Source organism: Thunnus albacares, chromosome 12, assembly GCF_914725855.1.
Source record: "Thunnus albacares chromosome 12, fThuAlb1.1, whole genome shotgun sequence".
Taxonomy (NCBI): domain Eukaryota; kingdom Metazoa; phylum Chordata; class Actinopteri; order Scombriformes; family Scombridae; genus Thunnus; species Thunnus albacares.
The window spans coordinates 32404786-32430600 of record NC_058117.1 but is presented as its reverse complement, the minus strand read 5'-3'; the positions used below and the strand labels follow the sequence as shown (position 1 = coordinate 32430600).

Sequence of the window (25815 nt, the reverse complement as noted above, 5' to 3'; positions counted from 1 at the left end):
TTTCTTGTGTATTTGCATACACAAAAAACAAAATGCTGTTCCTCCCAGCTCACAGCAATGTAACAACAACATAAAGGATAAAGATATACTGTGTATGCAAAAATTCTATTTAAAAAAATGATGAAAACACATAAATCCCAAGAGAAAAAAACAAAAAAAGAACTAGCAGTTAGCAGCACAGTGCATTAAAGTGCATTTAGAGAGAAAAGTACATGTCTCAATTGGATGTAGACAGCTCTTGCATGTCAACGACTGACCAGCACTGATGGGGGAGTTATATAATCCATTATGCTGTCCAGAGAACATTTGGCAACATGATTGTTGTTGCATGACCGGTATGTATAGGTTAACAGTTAGCCTAGCTTGCACTCATCTGCGCTTGCTTTGGGTCCACTGGGTACAGCAGACCAAACGCCATCAGCTGATTTAGCTCCCAGCCAGTATTTCTCGAAGCAAAAGTCTTTGTTACAAATGTCCAAAAAAACTGATATAGACATATTATAGACATATTTCCCCTACACCCCACAGGATGTCACAGATGTAGACGTAGACATGGACAACGATACTGCAAGTCAGAACTACGAGAGGCCGCTGCAAACGTTGGTTGTGCCACCATCACACCAGTTCATGGAGAGAGAGAATACCACCAACAAGGACCCCTTAATTTCTCTTCTTGTCTCTTTCTCTTCTTCACAAAATAACTCTTCTGTTAGCTTCCTCAGTGCAGTTTCTCCTTTGGAATGAAGGTAACAGTAGCAGGTAGCAGTTGACAGCTAGCTAGCTGTTTTGATTTAAAAATATATCTAAAGATGATATTTCTTCTACTGTTAATTAATGTTGTTACCTCTTCTGTAGAGTATCTTCTGAAGATTATTTGAAGGTTATTTTGCAAAATGTCCCACTTTGTATGTCCAAGTTTGAGATGTATTCAGGAGCCCATCTCTGGTGCAGCCACTCTCTGAGCTGTGAGAGCAGGGAGGAGGAGATTAAGGGAGGAGCAAAACTGTCACTGAAGTACAGAAAGACACAAACTTTCACTGTGGTGTTTCATACTAAACAACACAGACAGTTTCTTCTTATCTTCAAGATGGTGTCAATGCAATTAAGTCTGTTTTCAACTTTGTTTCTGATCACACTAACAGGTAGGTGACACACTTCATATTTACTTCTGTTGATGTTTGATTGAAAACTGAGCATGAAGTTGTATATATTCATGTTATGAGTCTTTGACAACATGTTATAACAGAGTTATCTCTTCCTTTAGGTGTCAGCTGTCAAGAACTCACTCCAGTCAACAGTGAAGAGAACAGTTTAGAACGCAGCACTGTTACTCTGTCCTACAACTACTCCAAACAAGCTGATTATAGTGATCATTTCTTCTGGTATCGACAATATCCAGGAAAACCACCAGAGTTCCTCATGTACAACTCAGGACTGAACAAACCAAGACCAGCAGATTCTCTGAAGTCAGAAACAAGATTCTTTACTGATCTGTTTGAAGACAAGCGTGGAGTCAAACTGCAGATCTCCTCTGCTGCAGTGTCTGACTCTGCTGTGTACTACTGTGCTCTGCAGCCCACAGTGACAGGAAACACCAAAACTCTGTACAAAAACCTTTGGAGCAAAGACAACAGAATACTCCACAACATCCACTAGAGGGAGTCACACACTGTTAAACTTCAGTGGTTTCTTATCAAACAGTCTAGATTCTTTTCCCTCATGAGACACAGTTGTGATGAAGAGTTTTACAAATGAATGTCATTTGACATATGAGACTCCTCCTACTGACTGCAGAGGTGGCTGCATGGCAGAGAGCTGTTTGATTCCAGCTGTGAACATCAGACCAAACACAACTCACAAAACCACTCAACACTTATTCAAACTCAACATTCACTTACAGCATTTCACTTGTGTAACCATGGAAACACTGGCTGTCATTTCACTGTTTTCAGCTCTTGTAGGTACGTATGTTTTTGTCATTGTGTGATATTTTCCAAATGATGGATATTTGACTCTGGAACAGAACTTTAATACAACATGTTTCCTTCACTAGGTAACACCTTGGAAGATGATTTCTATAGTAATCAGTCAAATGAACAGTTGATCAGTTTGTGTCCACAGAGTAACACTGTACAGTTGACATTTTCCACTGTCTTCTCCTCTCAGCCTCATGAACAATGTTAGTCTAATGGCTTCATTTTCTCTACTTTTTCCAGGACTAATAGCTGGAGACACAATCTCTCCTGAACAAGATGAAGTCAGTGGAAGAGAAGGAGAATCTGTCACACTCACATGTACCTATGAGACAACTGCAGACCGTGATATGCTTTTCTGGTACAGACATCATTCTGACCTTCAGGCACCTCAGTTTATACTCTGGAAAGGAGCAAAATCAGAGAGTCATCGAGAATATATTCCTGATGAACGATATGGATCCACAACATCAGATACAACAACTGAGCTGACCATACAGAGTCTAACCCTGGCAGACTCAGCTCTCTACTACTGTGCTCTACACACAGTGATAGAAAGTGTAGAAGAGGCTGTACAAAAACCTGAACACAGATATCTGACTACTCTTCAAAGAGGAGGGAAGTGGTATTCAAACCACAGCTTCATATCAGATGGATTCTGCTAATTCCTGTTTTACCAGAGTCACTGTGGTTACAGCTGCTAATGAAACACTGTGGGAGGATTCACATGAACAGCAAATCCACATCAATGACAAACCAGCTGGATGATGCTTCAAGCACAAGACACCATCAAACATAAAGTGACATAAAACTGTGTGTTGAACAAAAACCTGAAGTCACTGGTCGGGTTAAAAAGTGAATGTAATGAAAATATGAGAATGTTTGTTTCATACTGTCAGTTTTTATCATGAGCTGTTTCCATTAGACATTCAACAAGGGTGTCTGCTGCCTCCACTGTTTGAACTACGAGTGTGAATGAGATATGGTCACTGACTTCATGTTGTCTTCAGGTATTTACATTTGTTGACATAAGAACTGTCAGTTGTCAGTGTTTTACTATTATCTACCTGATAAAAGTTTTAAGTTATGTAAACCAGGACAGAAAAAGACTCAAACTTTCACTGTTTCCAGGTTTTCAAGCCTCTCATGAGGTGTTCTGGATAAGAACGTCAGCAGAAAAGACTGTTACAAGGATGTTTAATATAGAAAAACAGGGAATTCATCTTCATCTTTACCCAAAGTTGTGGGATATTAAACATGTAGATGAAGTATTTCTTACCTTTCTGTCCACTGTTTTATCCTTCGGGAGTGTAGCAGCTGTGAAATATAGGTGATCCCTCTGGAAACTAAAAATAAACTAAACAAGACACATAAATAAATGACCAAAAAACCTCTTCCATGGACGACCTGAACAAGGTCATCCCAGTCCTTCCCTGTTATTAGCAGTGTTCCTCAGGGCTCTGTCTTGGGCCTCCTTCGTTTTATCATTTATCTCTTACCACTTGGCCATATTCTCAGAAAATTTGGAATACAGTTCCGCTGCTATGCAGATGACACCCAGCTCTACCTGCCTACCAAACCTACTTCCACTCTTACATCCTCTTCCTCTTCCGCTTGCCTGCTGGAAATCAAATCCTGGCTTTCACATAATTTCCTCAAACTTAACAGTGATAAAACAGAGATTCTCCTCGTGGGTACAAAATTTACTTTCTCCAAACTCACCAGTTTTTCACTGACTATTGATTATTCCACAGTCACCCCTTCCCCCCAGGTTAAGAGTCTGGGCATCATCCTTGACAGCACATTATCCTTTGAGCCACACATCAGTAACATCACCCTGTCTACTGACTTCCACTTACACAATATCTCTCATCTCTGTCCGTCTCTACATCCAACAGTACTGCCATTCTCACTCATGCTCTGATTACATCCTGTATTGATTACTTCAACTCTATCCTTTCTGGTCTTCCTCACAAGTTCCTCCATAAACTTCAACTGGTTCAAGATTCTGCTGCCTGTATCATTACCAGAACCTCTTCCAAAGAGCATTTCACCTCTGTTCTCCAGCAACTATACTGGCTTCCTGTTAAACACCGTATTGACTTTAAGATTCTGCTTCTCACCTTCAAGGCCCTTCATAACTTGGCACCTCTGTATCTCTCTGACCTCCTTCACACCTTCACACCCTCCTGTACTCTCAGATCATCCTCTGCCATTCTCCTCACTACACCTCCTGCCTGCTTGACAACCATGGGGTCCAGAGCCTTCAGCTGTGCTGCCCCTCACCTCTGGACCTCTGTCTCTCAGACATACGCAACACTGATTCTCTCCCAACCTTCAAATCCCGTCTCAAAACGTACCTTTTCAAAGTGGCTCATTCCCTCTGATTGCTTTATTCAAATCAACTTTGCATTGATGATGATTTAATACTTCTATTTACTATTTTAACCCTATTTTGTATGATGCTGCTTTGTTGGATTTATTGATGTTGTTTTCACCGCTGTGTGTTTGTAAAGTTTGTTTGTGGCAGTTACAGCAAACACCAAAACTCTGTACAAAAACCTTTGGAGCAAAGACAACAGAATACTCCACAACATCCACTAGAGGGAGTCACACACTGTTAAACTTCAGTGGTTTGAATCTTCACATATTTGACTCAGCCCTACAAAAGACTTATCTGTATCCAACATGTGTGAAACCTGGATTATGATGGTGACTGCAGCATCAGTGTCATTTCCACAGTTGAATCAAAGAAGTGTAACAGAGGGGATGAATGGGTCCGACTCTTTCTCTCTTGATAAGGATTCCTGTCTCTCAGCTCAGAGTATCTGCTGATGCAGAGTACTGATCCCATAGCAGTGCTCTCTTTTTCCCACATTCAAATCTGTGCACCCCACTGCTTGAAACTCATTGGAACAACTTCAACATGAGGTCTCATGAGGTCATGGATTGCTGATGTGACTGAATGAATATAACTGGTAGTGAAAACACTGAAATGTTATAATGACATGGAAGAAGAGACTGTATTACATGTAGATTGGTCTCATCATGGCAGATACTTGATCTGATGAATCACCTGAGTATTACTGCAGATACTGATGTAGTGTCAGTGTTTGTCTGTTCAAGGCTCCATTCTGGGGCCTTTTCTGTTCAACATCTACATGCTGCCACTAGCTCAGGTTATGGAAAACAACTAAATATGTTACTATTTATGCAGATGATACACAAATTTACATAACCATATCACCAGGAAACTATGGTCCAATACAAGCACTGAGTAAGTGCACTGAACAAATCAATGATTGGATGTGCCAGAATTTTCTTCAATTAAACAAAGATAAAACTGAAGTAATTGTTTTTGGAGCCAAGGAAGAACGTTTAAAAGTCAGCACTCAGCTTCAGTCGATAATGTTAAAAACTACAAACCAAGCCAGAAATCTTGGTGTAGTCATGGACTCAGACCTGAATGTCAACAGCTACATTAAGACAATTACAAAGTCAGACTACTATCACCTGAAGAATATATCAAGAATTAAAAGAATTATGTCTCAGCAGGATTTGGAAAAACTTGTCCATGTATTTCTCTTCAGTAGACTCGACAACTGTAACGCTGTCTTCACAGGTCTCCCTAAAAAACAATCAGACAGCTGCAGCTGATTCAGATGCTGCAGGTCATCGACTCTAAGGTCGTCTGGATCAGGTCTGCTTTCTGTCCCCTGAGTCAAAACTAAACATGGAGAAGCAGCGTTCAGTTTTTATGCTCCACATATCTGAACAAACTCCCAGAAAACTGCAGATCTGCTGCAACTCTCAATTCTTTTAAATCGTAGCTGAAGACTTTTCTGTTTGAGTTTTATTAAACCAAATTTAAGGGTCAATATTTTACACTGCACTGTAACTTTTATTCTCCTGTTTTATCTGTCTTATTCTTTTTTTAGCTTCTTTTTATTTCCAAATTTAACACTTTTTATTGTATTTAAATGTCTTTTTACTTGTGTTGCCTTTATATTCTGTCTTGATGCCTTTTATGCTCTATGTAAAACACTTTGAATTGCCTTGTTGTTGAAACGTGCTACACAAATAAACTTGCCTTTCCTAACAGAGAGAACTATAAATACAGAACTACAAAGAGACGGAGACATTCAGGGAGGAGCTAAACTGTTACTGAACTATAGAAGAGAGACGAACTTCCATATTCAGCAGAGTTCAATACACAAACCACAAACATTACCTTCATTCAACATGCTGGCTTTGCAATACTCCGTATTTTACTTACTATTTCTGGCCATTCTTGCAGGTATGTTAGATTCTGTATTTTATAAAAGTTTAATACTAATAGTATCTGAATGTAATTCATTTACTGAGACTTTAACAACATGTTATAACAGAGTTATCTCTTCCTTTAGGTGTCAGCTGTGAAGAACTCACTCCAGTCAACAATGAAGAGAACAGTTTAGAAGGCAGCACTGTTACTCTGTCCTACAAATACCCAAAACTTTCACCTAGTGATGATTTCTTCTGGTATCGACAATATCCAGGAAAACCACCAGAATTCCTCATCTCTCACACAGGAACGGGGGATCCACTATCAGATCCAGTATCTAGACTGTCTTTTAATGTGAGTGAAGATAAAACCCAAATCCATCTGCAGATCTCCTCTGCTGCAGTGACAGACTCTGCTCTGTACTACTGTGCTGTGAGGCCCACAGTGACAGCAAACCCACAGTCTCTGTACAAAAACACAAGCTGACACACTGACAATCTGCTGGAAGCCTTTTTTCCACACTGTTGTACTGAACTTTTTACCTCCACTAGAGGGCTACATTATCAAGTAGGCGGTGCACTACTTCTGCACTGTGTTCAACCATTCTGTCAATAATAACTGCTGCTGTGAAGAGAACAATTCTCAGACTGAATGTTGAACATCAGATAGTTTCTCCTGTTGATTTAAACCTTGTTGTAGAGATGGAACATTGGCTGTGGATTATTCTTGCTGCTCTTTTCTTCGGTAAGACAGAAAGCAGAATGTGTTTCCTTTCTCAACAGTTTTTAACACAACTGATCTATAAGTGCTTTTAATGTCCATCATAAAGGAAACAACTTATTTCTGCCTCCATTTATAACTTTTTTTAGAAAAAAAGATGTAGTTCAGTCTGACAGACAGCAGTCAATAGAAACAGACTATTCTAGATGTCTCAGTGTCTGCTAGGTAACTCTTTAAAGCTGCTGATTGTTCTCCTTTAATCAATCATCTTTATTGATTCATCTCTTCCTCTGCATGTTCTGTTCTTCCCCAGAGTGTAAAGGACAAGACAGCGTGACCCAGCCAACAGGAGATGTCATTGCTGCTGAAGGAGACACAGTTACACTTGCTTGTACATTTAAGACCAGTGACACAAGACCATACTTATTCTGGTACAAACAGGAAGTAAATCATTCCCCGAAGTTTATACTGCGACGTGATAATTATGGAGCTGAACATAATGCTGCTGAGTTTGAGAAGAATAGATTTGATGCTAAAATAAATGGGACATCAGTTCCACTGAAGATCCAGAAGCTGCAGCTGTCTGACTCTGCTGTGTACTACTGTGCTCTGCAGCCCACAGTGACAGGAAACACCAAAACTCTGTACAAAAACCTTTGGAGCAAAGACAACAGAATACTCCACAACATCCACTAGAGGGAGTCACACACTGTTAAACTTTAAGGATATTAAACAACAAATGTTTGAGAAACATCCACTAAAGGTGTCCTCTCTCTCTCTCTCTCTCTCTCTCTCTCTCTCTCTCTTTCTCTCTCTCTCTCTCTCAAATTCAAATTCAAAATAGCTTTATTGGCATGAATAAAAGAAAAACATGTTTTTGCCAAAGCAGTTTACAGAGGATTCATATATTACATATTTCATATAGACATTAAACATACAGGTGTCACATGCAGGTTCTATATTACACTGATGCAGTCCATTCTTTGATTGCAATACAACACAGTTTTATAGAATTTGATGCAGTTACTTAATATCTTATAAATATAGATTTTCCAGTGATTGTGAGTCCCTCAGGCTGTGGCAGGCAGATACATATTTAGCTGCTAGAGGAGCTGCTGTCTCTTCACCAGGAGAACGGCCAGTTTCTCCTCTGGAGTTAACATCTGGAGGTTTGGTGTTTTCTTGGCTATTTCCTGGTAGTGGAAGTCTCTTACTGAAGAGAACTTCTCACAGTGGAGGAGGAAGTGCATCTCTGTCTCTACCTCCCCTGTCGAGCAGTGAGCACATACACGCTCCTCTCTGGGCGCCATGTCTGTCTGTAACTTCCTGTTTCTACTGCCAGCTGGTCACTGAGCCTGTGATTGGTCAGGATCCGTCTCTGCTTGGTATCTCTGACAGACTGGAGATACTCAGCCAAGGTTGATATTGACAAGGTTGCCAATATCAGGGCAAACATCTCACCCATGTTCAGTCCCCTTACTAGTGGCTCCTCCTTTTGTCCAGTGTCCATGGAGGATATAGCAGCCCTGTTAGGACAAATGAAACCCTCCTCAAGCCCACTAGATGTCCTACCAACCACTATGTTTTTAAAGTGCATAGCCAATATTATAAGCCACTCTCCTCTATCAGGGTGTGTCCCCAGATACTTTAAGCAGGCTATAGTTCAGCCTCTATTAAAGAAATCAAACCTGGACCCCTCCCTGCCAGAGAACTACAGGTCCATTTCAAAACTCCCTTTCTTTTCCAAAATTTTAGAAAAGACTGTTGAGAAACAACTTGTTCAAACACTGGAATTGCACAGGGTGTTTGATAGATTTCAATCTGGTTTCTGTAAACTGTACTCCACTGAAGCAGCTCTACTTTAGGTCTCAAATGTCATTTTAATGGCTGCAGATGCCGGAGACGGTTCTGTTCTAGTACTATTGGACCTCAGCGCAGCGTTCAATACTGTGGACCATCACATTCTGATCCACAGGCTAAATCACCTGGGGGGCATTTCTGGGACTGCATTGGAGTGGTTCTCCTCATATCTCATGGATAGATCTTTGTCAGTCTCTGTAGGTGAATTTGTGTCGGACATGGAGGCTTTGTCATGTGGTGTCCCCCAGGGATCAGTCTTGGTACCCATTTTATTCTCCATATACATGCTGCCACTGGGACAGATCATCAGGAGTTTCAAGAACATCTCCTATCAATTATACGCTGATGACATCCAGTTGTACTTTTCATTTAAACCTAATGAGCTTCACAAACTCTCTGTACTTAACAACTGTTTACATGCAATTAGGAATTGGATGGCAAATAATTTTCTGCAGTTAAATGCAGATAAAACTGAAGTCCTGATCTTTGGCCCTGATAATCTTCAGTCATCAATCAGGCAGAACCTTGGTGCCTTATCTTCATCTTATCGGTCTTGCCTGCACAATCTTGGTGTAATTTTGACCAGTCCATGAGTTTTGAAGTGCATGTTAAGACGCTAACTCGATCATGTTTCTTTCACCTGAGAAACAGCCAAACTCCGGTCTGTGGTATCAAGAAATGAAATGGAGATGTTAATACATGCTTTTATATCATCATGTTTGGACCACTGTAACTCTCTTTTTACCTGCCTTAATAAATCTTCCATACATCGCTTACAAACTGTCCAAAATGCTGCTGCTAGGCTTTTAATACAATCCAACAGATGGTCACATATGACTCCTATTTTAATCTCATTGCACTGGCTTCTAGTAAATTTTAGAAGTCATACATGGCTCCACAGTTCATTACAGTCCTTCTGCACCCCTACACCACTAGTCGAGCTCTTAGATCCTCCACCCAGGGCTTTCTAAGTGTACCTCGTACACATGTTAAGACCCACGGAGATCATGCTAAGCTTTGGAATAGTTTTCCAACAAGCTTAAGGTCCTTGGATAATGTAGACTCCTTTAAAAAGCAGCTAAACTCCCAGTTGTTCAGACAGGCATTTGGGTAGTATGTGCTATTTTATCTTAATTTGTCTATTTTTTCTGCTTTACAAAATTCCAAGAAGAACTTAAAAAGTCATAAATTGTTCAAATATTCATTCTCAGTTTTCAGCTTTTAAGATGAAAAACATTAAAGGAGCAGCAGCAGGTTCAGGAATATTATCACCTTTTATATGTTGAGGATCAAAGTGAGTCTGCACCAGATGTAAAACAGGAAACATTAAATCTCCAGTGATGACTACATACAAGACAAGCTATGCTAGGAAAGGAGAGAGGCACAAACATGTGTTTAGTGTAAAGTTGTCAGTAGGAGGAATAACACAGGGCTGTGAATGAGCTCTGTCACTGTGATCAGACTCCTCCTTTAAATCCACCAACTTAGTGTTGATGAAGACTAAACAGAGATCAGAGTCTTCTTTATACTCGCTGTAGCTCAGAGTTACTCAACACTGCAGATATGACGTCTCTGTTCATCTCAGTGTTGCTGGCTGCTATGTCTGACTCTGCTGTGTACTACTGTGGTCAGTGGTTTCTTATCAAACAGTCTAGATTCTTTTCCCTCATGAGACACAGTTGTGATGAAGAGTTTTACAAATGAATGTCATTTGACATATGAGTCTCCTCCTACTGACTGCAGAGGTGGCTGCATGGCAGAGAGCCGTTTGATTCCAGCTGTGAACATCAGACCAAACACAACTCACAAAACCACTCAACACTTATTCAAACTCAACATTCACTTACAGCACATTTCACTTGTGTAACCATGGAAACACTGGCTGTCATTTCACTGTTTTCAGCTCTTGTAGGTACGTATGTTTTTGTCATTGTGTTATATTTTCCAAATGATGGACATTTGACTCTGGAACAGAACTTTAATACAACATGTTTCCTTCACTAGGTAACACCCTGGAAGATGATTTTTATAGAAATCAGTCAAATGAACAGTTGATCAGTTTGTGTCCACAGAGTAACACTGTACAGTTGACATTTTCCACTGTCTTCTCCTCTCAGCCTCATGAACAATGTTAGTCTAATGGCTTCATTTTCTCGACTTTTTCCAGGACTAATAGCTGGAGACACAATCTCTCCTGTAAAAGATGAAGTCAGTGGAAGAGAAGGAGAATCTGTCACACTCACATGTACCTATGAGACAAGCTATACTGATGTTTACCTTTACTGGTACAGACATCATTCTGACCTTCAGGCACCTCAGTTTATACTCCGAAAAGTAACAGGATCACGGAGTGATCGGACATATATTCCTGATAAACGATATAAATCCCAAACATCAGCTACAACAACTGAGCTGACCATACAGAGTCTAACCCTGGCAGACACAGCTCTCTACTACTGTGCTCTAGACACACAGTGATAGAAAGTGTAGAAGAGGCTGTACAAAAACCTGAACACAGATATCTGACTACTCTTCAAAGAGGAGGGAAGTGGTATTCAAACCACAGCTTCATATCAGATGGATTCTGCTAATTCCTGTTTTATCAGAGTCACTGTGGTTACAGCTGCTAATGAAACACTGTGGGAGGATTCACATGAGCAGCAAATCCACATCAATGACAAACCAGCTGGATGATGCTTCAAACACAAGACACCATCAAACATAAAGTGACATAAAACTGTGTGTTGAACAAAAACCTGAAGTTACTCGTCGGGTTAAAAAGTGAATGTAATGAAAATATGAGAATGTTTGTTTCATACTGTCAGTTTTTATCATGAGCTGTTTCCATTAGACAGGCTGTGATACTTTCACTCACAGAATCAACTCTGTGAGGGAAATATTTAATGTGAGGATACAGATAAAATCTAAAAATAAAAACAATTTACCCTGGTTTAATGAAAATATTATTATTTTAACTCCCCCTATTGCTCATTTAATTAACTTGTCTTTTAAACACAGCTCCTTTCCTGATGACTGGAAACGTGCCGTTGTCACGCCTGTTTTTAAATCTGGAGACCGCCTTGAAGCCAGTAACTACAGACCAATAAGTATACTGCCAGTACTCTCAAAGGTTGCTGAGAAAGTTGTCATTAAACAACTGACAACATTTCTTAATACAAACAATTTTGGTCTACATTGTATGCAATTTGGCTTTAGAGCAAATCATTCCACTGAAACTGCTACCTTGCACTTAATAGAGCAAATAAAATCAAGACTTGACAAAGGAGGAGTAGTTGTTGCTGTATTTTTAGATCTGCGTAAAGCATTCGACACAGTCAATCATGATGTTTTAATATCGAAACTCTCTAAATTTAACTTCTCATCTAGAGCACTGGCATGGATGTCTTCATATTTATCTAATAGGAGACAATGTGTTAAAGTTGGTGACACACTGTCCAGTAACATGAAGTGCACAATGGGTGTTCCACAAGGGTCAGTGTTAGGTCCTCTATTATTTAGTCTATATATTAATGATCTCCCTCAACAGTGTCATGATGCAGAACTACAAATGTATGCAGATGACAGCGTTGTGTACACACATGCAAAAACAGCTGAGTTAGCTGCTGCTAAGCTAACAATTGCATTGGAAAGGATCACACACTGGCTTGATCAATCATGTCTGAGTCTAAATGTAAACAAGACGAAGGGTATGTTTTTCTCTAAGATTATGGTACAACCTCATAACGCTGATATTCTCATCAAAGGTGAAAAAATTGACATAGTTACTGATTTTAAATATCTTGGTGTGACACTGGATCCAAATTTGAACTTTAAGAAACATGTTTAAAAAACGGTTTAAACCATAAAGTTCAACTTAGCAAATTTTATACATATTAGAAACTGTCTCTCTTTGGATGCTGCAGATATTTATGCAGCTATGATTCTTTCCCAGATGTCTTATTGATCACATGTTGGGGGCAGGCTGGAGAAACATACATAAAACCTCTTGAGTCCTTTTACAAACAAACTCTAAAAACTCTGGACAAAAAGCCAATGCATTTCCATCACTGTAGGGTTCTGGAGAAATACAATTTACTGAGCTTTGAGAAGTTTATATTATTCTCAAATTTGTGCCTAGTTTATAAATGTTAAATGGTTTGGCCTCCTCCACTATGTGACTTTGTGTTCACTCGCTCAGTAAGTTCTATTAGATCCTCCAGAATATCCTCTATACAAGATTGTACCATTTAATCACACTGCATTTGGACAATCAGCTTTCTCTGTGAAAGCCACAACTCAGTGGAACGTCCTACCTGATGATATGAAGAACTGTAGTTCAATCAATACATTCAAGGCCAAATTAAAAAATCTACTAAAGACCAATCGGCTGTGTGACCATTGAGTCTAAACTCCATCTATGGTCTTCTCATTAGCGCAGGTAGTCTTGCTTTTAATTTGACAAGTTTACATTATTAATTACTGATTGACATTGTGGGTGTATGTGATGTGCTGTGTGTGGCTTTGTATTTTCTATTTGGTATGGTGTATTCTGTGTGTTTTGTTATGTTTTTTTTTTTTGCTTTGTACTGTTTGTTGATGTGCTGTTGTATGTTTTTTGTCAGGACGAGGGATGCAAATTAGCTTCGAGCTAACTCTGGTGCATCTTCAATGTTTAAAACTGCACACTGTCCCAGTCAATAAATAAATCAATCATTATATGTTGAGGATCAAAGTGAGTCTGCACCAGATGTAAAACAGGAAACATTAAATCTCCAGTGATGACTACATACAAGACAAGCTATGCTAGGAAAGGAGAGAGGCACAAACATGTGTTTAGTGTAAAGTTGTCAGTAGGAGGAATAACACAGGGCTGTGAATGAGCTCTGTCACTGTGATCAGACTCCTCCTTTAAATCCACCAACTTAGTGTTGATGAAGACTAAACAGAGATCAGAGTCTTCTTTATACTCGCTGTAGCTCAGAGTTACTCAACACTGCAGATATGACGTCTCTGTTCATCTCAGTGTTGCTGGCTGCTATGTGCCTTGGTATGAACACAGCTCTGTTTCTGTCATATCAATCCAACATTGACATGATTCTTTAACAGCTCACTGATACTGTTTGTTGCTGTTTTACAGAATGCAGAGCACAAAAAGACAACGTGCTGCAACCAAAAGGAGATGTGACTGCTGCTGAAGGAGAGGCAGTAACACTTGACTGTCAATATAACAGCAGTGGTACAACTAATTACCTCTTCTGGTACAAACAGGATGGAAACAACAGCCCCAAATTCATCCTGAGCCGCTTTAAACTGGACGAAGGGAACACACCAGATGAGTTTAAGGAAAGATTTTCATCCACACTGGATTCCAACTTAAGATCAGTTCCTCTGAAGATCCAGAAGCTGCAGCTGTCTGACTCTGCTGTGTACTACTGTGCTCTGCAGCCCACAGTGACAGGAAACACCAAAACTCTGTACAAAAACCTTTGGAGCAAAGACAACAGAATACTCCACAACATCCACTAGAGGGAGTCACACACTGTTAAACTTTAAGGATATTAAACAACAAACGTTTGAGAAACATCCACTAAAGGTGTCCTCTCTCTCTCTCTCTCTCTCTCTCTCTCTCTCTCTCTCTCTCTCTCTCTCTCTCTCTGCTGCTGTTTATCCTTCAAACTGAAACTGGTTCACACAACCTGAAGGTTTTGGTCCAGAAATTTACAGTTTTAATTTTAATATAATGAAACTAAAGTTTTACACTCTTGCTAACAGATGATTTTTGAAATGATGAAGATGTAAACTATTAGTCTGGTTGTTGAAAATGATACATTGGAGTAAGAGAGAGCGCTTTCAACTTTTTATCTTTAGTTCTGAAACCTGTCTGTTGTCATGGTTCAGCAGTGATGCCTCTCTGTTGTCATGGTTACTGAGCTCAAAGAGGGAAGTGAAACACTGAAGAGCAGAAATGTGATCAGTCTCTCTCCCTGCAGTGGGTGGAGTCGCCCCCACCCTGACTTGTTGCCTAAACCCAACTACACACGGGACTCAGGATGCAAACCCGGGTCTCTGCTGCCAGAGTCCTGCATGTTGTACGCCTGCCATCCACTCCATCCTCCTCCTTCTGACTTCACAGCCATATATACCATACCATCATAAGCATGATACAGTTAAATACTAATGTATGTCAATGTTTAGTTGAGTTTTTTTTCCTTCTCAAACACACTGCTGGTCGGCTCTTTCATGTGATATCTTTCCATGCAGATAGGTCTGTGAAAATGACTCCCGCTTCCTTTGTTGGGCTGACAAATCTCAGAGCTGTGTGTCTCAAAACCTGCACAAATAAAATATTTGATATTAAGGAAACAGCTTAACCACCTTGATTTTTTTCCCGCCCAAATACCTGACATGTTTCTGTTCCTTAATGATCTTGTTACAACATGTGAGCTGTTGTTACATATGTAATAACCACAGTATATCACCTGTTTTGATGGTTTTGGTTAAAGGTCATCAGCCATACTGAGCCATGGCTCACCAACAGTAGCAGACTGGTATATTCTCTCTTTTCAAGCTCATAATTAATGACAAACATGGGATCATTGTTGAGTTGATGCTAAGAAGCTGTGATGGTAAACTTCACTGATTTCAGAGGAATCTCCTTATAAATAAAACTGTTTGTGTGAGTCCTTTATTTCATTGTTTGAATATAGTTTTAGTTTTGACACACTTAATAAAGTGTGTGTGTGTGTGTGTGTGTGTGTGTGTGTTCAGTGAACTGTATCAGTCAGTTTCTGTTCAGTCTGACTGAGGGAGGTTTTTGTAGGACGGTTTTTCACTGTGTGAACACACTCTGACTGTTGATATAGTGATAACTCTTACAGTAATAAACTGCTGCATCTTCAGCCTGAACTCCACTGATGGTCAGAGTGAAGTCAGAGTTTGATCCACTGCCTGTAAAACGATCTGGAATCCCTGATTCTCGCTGATAAGCAGCATAAATGAGAAGTTTAGGAGTTTCTCCATCTCTCTGTTGGTACCAGGCTAAGCAGTGGTATTTGCTGTCACTATAAACATCCTGACTGGTCCTACAGCTGATGGTTGCGGAGTCTCCCAGAGCAGATGTCACTGCTGCAGGCTGAGTCACTGTGATCTGGCCTCTGGACTCTGAGGATACAGAGACAAAAACATAAAGCAGCGTCATGGTTTTGATGGTTTTGTGGGCTTCATTTCAGAGGGACGGATGTTCATAGAGGAGAGGAGTTTGATTCTCTGGACTTTACCTGTGAAGCAGCAGCAGAGGAGAGTCCAGATGAGGACGGAGATCAAAGTCATGTTGTTGATGAGGAGGATTTCTGTGGCTTCTGTTGTGATGAAGGACAGCTGTCAGTCATCCAGTGTTCAACTCTCAGGACTATAAACTCTCCCAGAGCACTGGAGCATGGTGCCGCTGATGCAAAGTGGCTCTCTATGGAAATGCTCTGACTGACTCCAACAGGGACTTGGATTACTCTGATGATGCTGTTTCATCAATGGATCAATCAACTTATCACAGTATTGATTAGGATGTGTCAGTGATTATTTTTATGTGGTTTGGACTTCATGTGTATTGACGACTGTTTTCTTTCAGAATATATTTTGTTACAGTTAAATGTATTATAACACAAATTTAACATTAATTTAAATTAATTTATATGAAATAAAATCACAAGTTCATGAATTGGCGGCTCTGTGTTGTTGTAAGTTTTCGAGTTATTTCAGTAATTTTACTTCATTTTGGTGAGTTTGTTTGTGTCAAAGTCAGAGAGCCGTGTCTCTCTACACTGAGAGGTTTTTGTACGGCGGCTCAATGAGTTTGTATCACTGTGGTTCACATTCGGTGGAGGAACCAGACTGGATGTTGGAAGTAAGTTTCTGTTAAAATATTAAATACTGTATCATCAGTTAAGTTTATAATTTCTACGTCTGAACATTTGTAGTAGATATAAGTTTCCACTGTGCTGATCTAAAACACTTTAAAGTCTCAGTTTTATTGTTTGTTCCTCTTGTGTTTCCTTAAAGTTGAACTCAAAGCAGCTTTACTGAACTTTTTTTTGAAATGTTCAAGTTAATTTGTTAAATGTGAACAGCTTGAACTGCAGGACAGAGTAAAAAACAACAATCCTACTTTAAAAATGATTTTAATTTCAGCCTTTAATTCTCTGTTTTAATTTAATAATTTAAATTCAAAGAAGATAAACAATGTGAAACGCTGTGAATCTCTGATCATTTAAAATGTCTCCAGTTGTCTTTTAACCTCAGTCTGAAATCATTTTGACAGATTTTTGAGGGTTTTTCATTTTTTGAATGTCTCAACATTTTCCGTATATTACGGTGGTCTGTTAGTTTTGACTGATGAATCTGATTAACTGTTGATCTTTTGATAGTTTTGAAAGTAAATATGTTGTTATAAATTCAAACTAAATCATAGATGTCTGAATTATATATTCAAACTTTATGTCCTTATTTATATATAGTGTATAGTGTAAAATAAAATACATTAAACAGTCATATAAACGACTTAAAGGAGTTTCTGTCAGATGTTTTTTCTGCTCCACCAGTCACTCACTGACACACTGTTTCACTTCCCTCTGAGAAACCTCTCATGCATATCAGCACAGAAAGAGTCCTCATATGGCTCCACCCTCTCACAGTAAAGGTGTCCAAGTGTCTGGTGTTGGATTGACAGCTGTCCTCTAATCTGATTGGTGTCTCTTAGGTGTTGTCCGTCCCACCCTGACGGTGCTGCCCCCCTCCAGCGAGGAGCTGCAGCAGGGGAACGCCACGCTCTTATGTCTGGCCAACAAGGGCTTCCCCTCAGACTGGAGTCTGGCCTGGAAGGTGGACGGCAGCAGCAGCAGCAGCAGCAGCGGGGAGGAGAGCAGGAGCCCCGGGGTGCTGCAGAAGGACGGCCGCTACAGCTGGAGCAGCACCCTGAGGCTCCCTGCAGACCAGTGGAGGAAAGTGGGCTCTGTGACCTGTGAGGCCACCCAGGGCTCCCAGACTCCAGTCTCAGAGACACTGAGGAGAGACCAGTGTTCCCAGTCCTGACCTGACTCACTGGGACTCTGCTACTGGTTTTACTCTGCTACTGCTCTCACTCTGATCTCTAATCAGAACAGTGTAACATTGTGTAACTTCAAACTGTAACAACTGCATTAATGTAGTACTGATTACTTAGATGCTTGAAACAATAAACATTTTCTCTCTTGAAATCAAATATTTTTCTGTGGATGTTTGACACCAACAATACATGCAGGATTATAACTCTTTCTTGATCTTAATCTTGGGATTATATAAAGTATTGTTACATATCTATGAAGTCTTTGAGTCTCAACTGACAGTGTGTCTGTTTAGCAGTGGTATCATAAATCATTATGTAAAACATGGTGTTAATGGAAGGATGAAAGGATCCCATAATTTTAAAATCCTTTCAAAATGTAGTTTACATTAATAGAGTTTTGAGGATTAGAAACAAAGTGCAGAGTATTGCCAGCAAAAGATGATATCACCTGGTTCTTCTTTTACACCAAAGGTTTCCATGTCAGTATGTTTGTTGCATGTTTCTTTAAGTATACCAAAAGAACACCTCTGATGTGTTTTTATTTATGTGCTGCATTAAAGTTCTTATTGAATTGTCCCTGGTTTTGAGATGTTAAAATGTGCAATAATATGTTTTAATGTCTGAAAGGGTATTATCTTATTCAAAGAGAAAAGTAACATTTGTATTTGTAATGTTTAAACAGATATAGGACTTTGTTTGCTCATATTTTAGTTTTCTAAACTGGTTTGATCATTTCATGGAAAATCACCCAGGTATCCTTTGACCTTGATGTAATTTATTATTATTTCAGTTTCATAAAGGGTAAATGTGCATTAAGCTGATATCCTGAATCCTGTCAATAAATTGACAAAAGTCTAAAGAATAAAAAATGAAGATCTGACATAGAATGCAGGACATAATCATAACAAATATGTAAAAATAACAAAACATGAGTGTCATCTCTAAAGTTACACTATGTACATATACAGTAGGTACAATCATTGTACAAATGTAGTGCATATGGCCTGCCTCCCCATGTTCCCCCCACACTAGACCTCTGACCTTTTCATGTGTGTCTGAAAGAAAGAAGGGAAAAAACTGCTAATAACACAAAAATGACTATCTAAGATAATTTTGTTTCCATTAGAGTTCTTCTTAAAAGCCCTCCTTAATTTCAGCTCCTGCCATGAAACCAAGAGATACCAACATTGTTTCCCTCTGAGATCTGATTATTATTATTATTATGATCAGAGAGAATGTAGGATTTTGTGAAATATAATAAAATGTCATCGGCATATAGATAGATTTTTCAATGGTGTGACTGAAACAACATCTGAAATGTTGTGATGTTTCTAATGTTATGATGACAAAATGTAGAGAGTGGTGCAGAAAGAGGAAGTCCACTGCTGTTTTAATCTTAAAGCTGAATCTGGTTCACTGACAGTTTGGCCCAGAGGATAAATAATAAGAAACATCTTCACTGATTACTTTTGTAGACACATAACGGACCGTATTTTAAGTGCAGCATGGTATATCCTGGATGTACGGACTGTGCAGGCGTCTCCAGGCACTCCTGTTATTCAGGTTCATGAATGTGCCGGAGCACAAAGTGCAAAAGGGCTGGATGAAGGTGAATATAGAAGGGAGGGTGGGCTGATTATTTGTCAAGTCAATTATTATCAAACAGTCTAGATTTCTTGTAGTGGTGATGAAAACAACAGAAATAGAAGCAATACAGATAAATAGATCATATCAACATTCTATAGAAAATATGATAATTTCTCTTCATGAACTGGTTGACATCACAGACTCAGAGTTTGATTGGTTTATTCTTATTATAAAACAAGTTTCTCTGTAGTTCTCTTGGATTTCTTGTGGTGAACCACAGGGTTCAATCCTGGGTCCTCTTATTTTCAGTTTACATGTTACTGTTGGATCAAAGAGTTAAGTGTTAGTGTTCCAGATCTTCCTACAATCCAGTGATTCTTAAACTGAGATCCTTTAATTTGCCCCTAAAATTCTACCAAACAGGTGAAATCTGCTGAAACTGTCTGTTGATGTTAAACTTACTGCTCATAGTCTGTGTATAACATTTGATGCTGTGTTTTCATTTAATCATCAGCTGGCTTAAATCGTACAGTGAAGAGGTAATGTTGTCTCCACTTTTGAAGCAAACCAATAGGTTCTTCTTGTGTTTGTACAGCCTGAAAAGGTGATCAGCTACCTTTCTGCAACTCCAGTTATAAATGTAACCAGTCTGTTAACGAGGAGGAAGAGTAACTGAGAGAAGTGAAAATACAGATCTAAGAGGAGACGGAGAGATTCAGGGAGGAGCTAAGCTGTTACTGAACTATAGAAGAGAGACGAACTTCCATATTCAGCAGAGTTCAATACACAAACCACAAACATTACCTTCATTCAACATGCTGGCATTGAAGTATTATGTATTTTCTTTACTGTTTCTAGTCATTCTAACAGGTATGAAAGTTTCTGCATGAAAAAAATTCAATTCCACTTTTGTCTGAATGTGATTCCTTGATCGTGACTTTAACATGTTATAACAGAGAAACATGAAAACATTTTGTATTATGAAAATATTGTACATGTGTTTCTGAGATAATGATTACAGTCTAATCTTTCTCTCCACTGCTGTTTTACTCTAAACAGTTATACATTCAAATATTAATTTATTATGAACTATTGCATTAAAGTCATCAGTCAGCATCTGTGAAATATAAGAGACCCTCTCTGGAAACTCATGTTTTTAGCACATCACACACTTAAAAACATTTCAATTTATGAATTAAAGAAGTAAATATTTTAATGGAGCAGTATCTGCTGCAAAATAATGATCACATTAATGTCTGAAAACATGTAGATTGAAGCCAAAGTTTATTACGTTCACTGTTCTCACAAAGAAACATTTAAAAATTTAATGAACAAGCTACTAAGTCTGATAATTATCCTTTTATCACCTGATCGTAGTTATATAATATCCTGAAGAGGAAGACAGCAGCAGGAAGAAAAACAGCTGAGAGCTGAGAGGAGGGAGGAGAAAACCTGAGACTGAAGAACAGAAAAGACACAAACTTTCACTGTGGACTTTAACACAAACACGGTTGGTTTTTAAGATGCTGTCAGTGCACTTTAGTCTGTTTCTGACTTTGTTTCTCGTCACACTGACAGGTAGGTGAGCAGATGAACTACTAAATAATATTTTCTACTATTGACTTTAAAGGAGTTTTACTGATAAACATGAAGTAAAACAGAGTTATCTCTTCCTTTAGGTGTCAGCTGTCAAGAACTCACTCCAGTCAACAATGAAGAGAACAGTTTAGAAGGCAGCACTGTTACTCTGTCCTGTAAATATACGAGAGGAGCTGCTGATTATTTCTTCTGGTATCGACAATATCCAGGAAAACCACCAGAATTCCTCATCTCTCACATGGAAAACGGAGAAGTGGTTGAAAATCCAGTACCTAGACTGTCTGTTAATGTGATTAAAGATAAAACCCAAATGGGTCTGCAGATCTCCTCTGCTGCAGTGACAGACTCTGCTCTGTACTACTGTGCTGTGAGGCCCACAGTGACAGCAAACCCACAGTCTCTGTACAAAAACACAAGCTGACACACTGACAAGCTGCTGGAAGCCTTTTTTCCACACTGTTGTACTGAACTTTTTACCTCCACTAGAGGGCCACATTATCAAGTAGGCGGTGCACTACTTCTGCACTGTGTTCAACCATTCTGTCAATAATAACTGCTGCTGTGAAGAGAACAATTCTCAGACCGAATGTTGAACATCAGATAGTTTCTCCTGTTGATTTAAACCTTGTTGTAGAGATGGAACATTGGCTGTGGATTATTCTCGCTGCTCTTTTCTTTGGTAAGACAGAAAGCAGAATGTGTTTCCTTTCTCCACAGTTTTTAACACAGAACTGAGCTATAAGTGCTTTTAATGTCCATCATAGAGGAGACAGATAATTTCTGCTGCCATTTATAACTTTTTTAGAAAAAAAGATGTAGTTCAGTCTGACAGACAGCAGTCAGTAAAAAACAGACTATTCTAGATGTGTCAGTGTCTGCTAGGTAACTCTTTAAAGCTCCTGATTGTTCTCCTTTAATCAATCATCTTTATTGATTCATCTCTTCCTCTGCATGTTCTGTTCTTCCCCAGAGTGTAAAGGACAAGACAGCGTGACCCAGCCAACAGGAGATGTCATTGCTGCTGAAGGAGACACAGTTACACTTGCTTGTACATTTGAGACCAGTAACAGAGGTTCTTCTTTGTTCTGGTACAAACAAGAATTAAATGATTCGCCAAAGTATATGCTGCGGCGTTACATGTCTGGTGGAGGAGATAATGCTGCAGAGTTCCAGAAAAACAGATTTGATGCTACAGTTAATGAGACATCAGTTCCTCTGAAGATCCAGAAGCTGCAGCTGTCTGACTCTGCTGTATACTACTGTGCTCTGCAGCCCACAGTGACAGGAAACACCAAAACTCTGTACAAAAACCTTTGGAGCAAAGACAACAGAATACTCCACAACATCCACTAGAGGGAGTCACACACTGTTAAACTTCAGTGGTTTCTTATCAAACAGTCTAGATTCTTTTCCCTCATGAGACACAGTTGTGATGAAGAGTTTTACAAATGAATGTCATTTGACATATGAGTCTCCTCCTACTGACTGCAGAGGTGGCTGCATGGCAGAGAGCTGTTTGATTCCAGCTGTGAACATCAGACCAAACACAACTCACAAAACCACTCAACACTTATTCAAACTCAACATTTACTTACAGCACATTTCACTTGTGTAACCATGGAAACACTGGCTGTCATTTCACTGTTTTCAGCTCTTGTAGGTACGTATGTTTTTGTCATTGTGTGATATTTTCCAAATGATGGATATTTGACTCTGGAACAGAACTTTAATACAACATGTTTCCTTCACTAGGTAACACCTTGGAAGATGATTTCTATAGAAATCAGTCAAATGAACAGTTGATCAGTTTGTGTCCACAGAGTAACACTGTACAGTTGACATTTTCCACTGTCTTCTCCTCTCAGCCTCATGAACAATGTTAGTCTAATGGCTTCATTTTCTCTACTTTTTCCAGGACTAATAGCTGGAGACACAATCTCTCCTGTACGAGATGAAGTCAGTGGAAGAGAAGGAGAATCTGTCACACTCACATGTACATATGAGACAATTTATGGCAATGTTGACCTTTACTGGTACAAACATCATTCTGACTTTCAGGCACCTCAGTTTATACTCTGGAAAGGAGCAAAATCACGGAGTGATGAAGAATATATTCCTGATAAACGATATAAATCCAAAACATGGACATCAACTGAGCTGACCATACCGAGTCTAACCCTGGCAGACACAGCTCTCTACTACTGTGCTGTGAGACACACAGTGATAGAAAGTGTAGAAGAGGCTGTACAAAAACCTGAACACAGATATCTGACTACTCTTCAAAGAGGAGGGAAGTGGTATTCAAACCACAGCTTCATATCAGATGGATTCTGCTAATTCCTGTTTTATCAGAGTCACTGTGGTTACAGCTGCTAATGAAACACTGTGGGAGGATTCACATGAGCAGCAAATCCACATCAATGACAAACCAGCTGGATGATGCTTCAAACACAAGACACCATTTCAGAGACAAAAAATATTAAATGAAAAAAAACAAATAAAAATAACAATAATAATAAACTTTATTTATATAGCACTTTTCAAAAACAAGTTTAAAAAAAAGTGCTTCACAGACATAAAACAAAATACACAATGCAATTACATATCGAAAAGCTAAAAGACAGTAAGAAATGGAAACAAAGGTAAGACCAAATAAACAAATGAAAAGAACAAAAAAACTCTAATTAAATGCACTAAATGCACTAAAAATTAGTTTTTAAAAGAGTTTTAATAGAGGACACTGAGGTAGCTTGTGTGATTTCCAGCGGAAGGTTATTCCACAATTGGGGAGCTCTAACAGCAAATGCCCTTCTACCCCGTCTCAAGCTTTGCCCTGGGGACTGAGAGCAACAGCTGGTCCACAGATCTTAGAGAACAAGCTGGGGTGCAAGGGATGAAGGTCAGTGATATAAGACGGAGCTAGGCTGTTCAGAGATTTAAAAACAAGCAGTAAAATTTTAAAATCAATTCTAAAAACCACAGGTAACCAGTGCAATGAGGCGAGAACAGCGGAAATGTGATCATATTTTCTCACCCCTATAAGAACCCTAGCCACAGTATTCTGTACAAGCTGTAGGTGGTTGATTGATTTTAGGGGCAGTTCAGCAAATAAGGAGTTGCAGTAATCTAAATGACTAGAGACAAAAGCATGAATGAGTATTTCAGCATCACTGAAAGAAAGAAAAGATCTAATCTTTGCAATGTTCCTGATTTGAGTGATAGCTGATTTGGTGATTTTGGTAAAATGTTTAGAAAAATTCAAGTCTGAATCAAAGATTACACCCAGATTTCTGGCCTCATGGGTGCACTGCAAACCCTGGGAAACTAAGGTCTTGCTTATAGAGTCCCTGTGTGCTCTGGGCCCAAACACCATCACTTCAGTTTTGTCATTATTGAGCATTAAGAAATTATTGGACATCCAAGATCTAATACTTGCAAGACACGTTGTGAGTGAGGTAAGTGAGGTAATGTCTGATGGATTTATGGATAGATATATCTGTGTATCGTCTGCATAAAAATGGAAGGAAATATTGGAGTTGTGAATGACTTGACCCAGTGGTAACATGTAAATGGAAAACAGTAAAGGGCTAAGAACTGATCCTTGAAGAACGCCGCAGCTGATAATTGAGGATTTGGAAGAGACATTTCCAATTGAAACTGAGAATGTTCTGTTGTCAAATAAGATTTAAACCAGTCTAGAGCAGTACGAGTCACGCCGATGCAGTTTTCTAGTCGATTAATTAATATTCCATCATCGACTGTGTCAAATGCTGCAGAAAGGTCTAAAAGTACCAGAACAGTACAGCAGCCAGCATCCAAATTCATTCTAATGTCATTTAAAACTTACTTTAAAAGTGCAGTTTCTGAGGTATTGCAGAAATTCTCACAGGTTTGTGGCGTGATGGGTCTAAAATAACGAGGGCCTCTAGGGTTCGAAACCATAGGCACTAATGGGATGTTAAAAAGGATAGCTGCAAGGTCAGAAACATGCTTGTTTAAGGACTGTAGATTTACTGGATTAATGCCATAAGTAATAATTAGGTCAAGAGTATGACCATGTTGGTGAGTAGAGCCAGAGACATGCTGAATACAGTCAAAAGTACTGATAAGATCAAGGAATTCAGATGCACGTTTGTCACTTTGGTTGTCAATGTGAATATTAAGTCTCCCAATAAAATGACTTTCTCACAGTTAGTGGTAGTTATTGAAAGCAAGTGATCAAATTCTGAAAGAAAGTTGCCTTTTGAGTTAGGAGGGTTATATAACAGCCCAAAAAAGATCGTATGGTGGGAAATAGTGAATGAGAATAACTCAAATGAGATAAAATTGCCAATAGCAGTTGGTGTACATTTGTTGTCAGCTTTATAAATGACAGCAAGTCCACCTCCACGTCCACTTAACCTAGGACTATTCCAAAATGTATATCCAGGGGGACATGCTTCAATGAGACATCGGTGTCTGCTCAAGTTTCAACCATAAAGATAAAATCTAAATCATTAGAAGAAATAAAATCATTATCAGTAAAAGACTTATTGGTGATGGACCTTAAACTCCACAGACAACCATTTAAAAATGATGCACTGCAACAACTGGCAGACTGAGTCTTAATAGAAATGAGGTCAGATGGGACCCTTTTGTGTCTGCCAGTCCATTTTTTGGATAGCCTTGCAGTATAATGTACTGGAAGAGTTGACACCAGTGAAGGGGAATCAGAA

General features: G+C 39.2%; 4 gene segments (V, D, J or C); 3 read left to right on the top strand and 1 right to left on the bottom strand.

Annotated features, from left to right (window-relative positions):
* Positions 1–13607: 13607 nt before the first annotated feature.
* Positions 13608–14973, top strand: LOC122994066. The segment is given in 3 exon segments: positions 13608–13864; positions 13955–14279; positions 14808–14973. Coding segments are annotated over 3 exon segments (537 nt in total).
* Positions 14974–15646: 673 nt separating this feature from the next.
* On the bottom strand, positions 15647–16146 carry LOC122994065. The segment is given in 2 exon segments: positions 15647–15978; positions 16095–16146. Coding segments are annotated over 2 exon segments (384 nt in total).
* A 380-nt stretch (positions 16147–16526) lies between these two features.
* Positions 16527–18027, top strand: LOC122994064. The segment is given in 3 exon segments: positions 16527–16550; positions 16642–16717; positions 17570–18027. Coding segments are annotated over 3 exon segments (432 nt in total).
* Positions 18028–21493: 3466 nt separating this feature from the next.
* LOC122993855 lies at positions 21494–22381 on the top strand (the record flags this gene model as incomplete). The annotated part of the segment is given in 2 exon segments: positions 21494–21779; positions 22071–22381. Coding segments are annotated over 2 exon segments (354 nt in total), but the record flags the coding sequence as incomplete, so codon positions are not given.
* Between the last annotated feature and the right edge of the window lie 3434 nt (positions 22382–25815).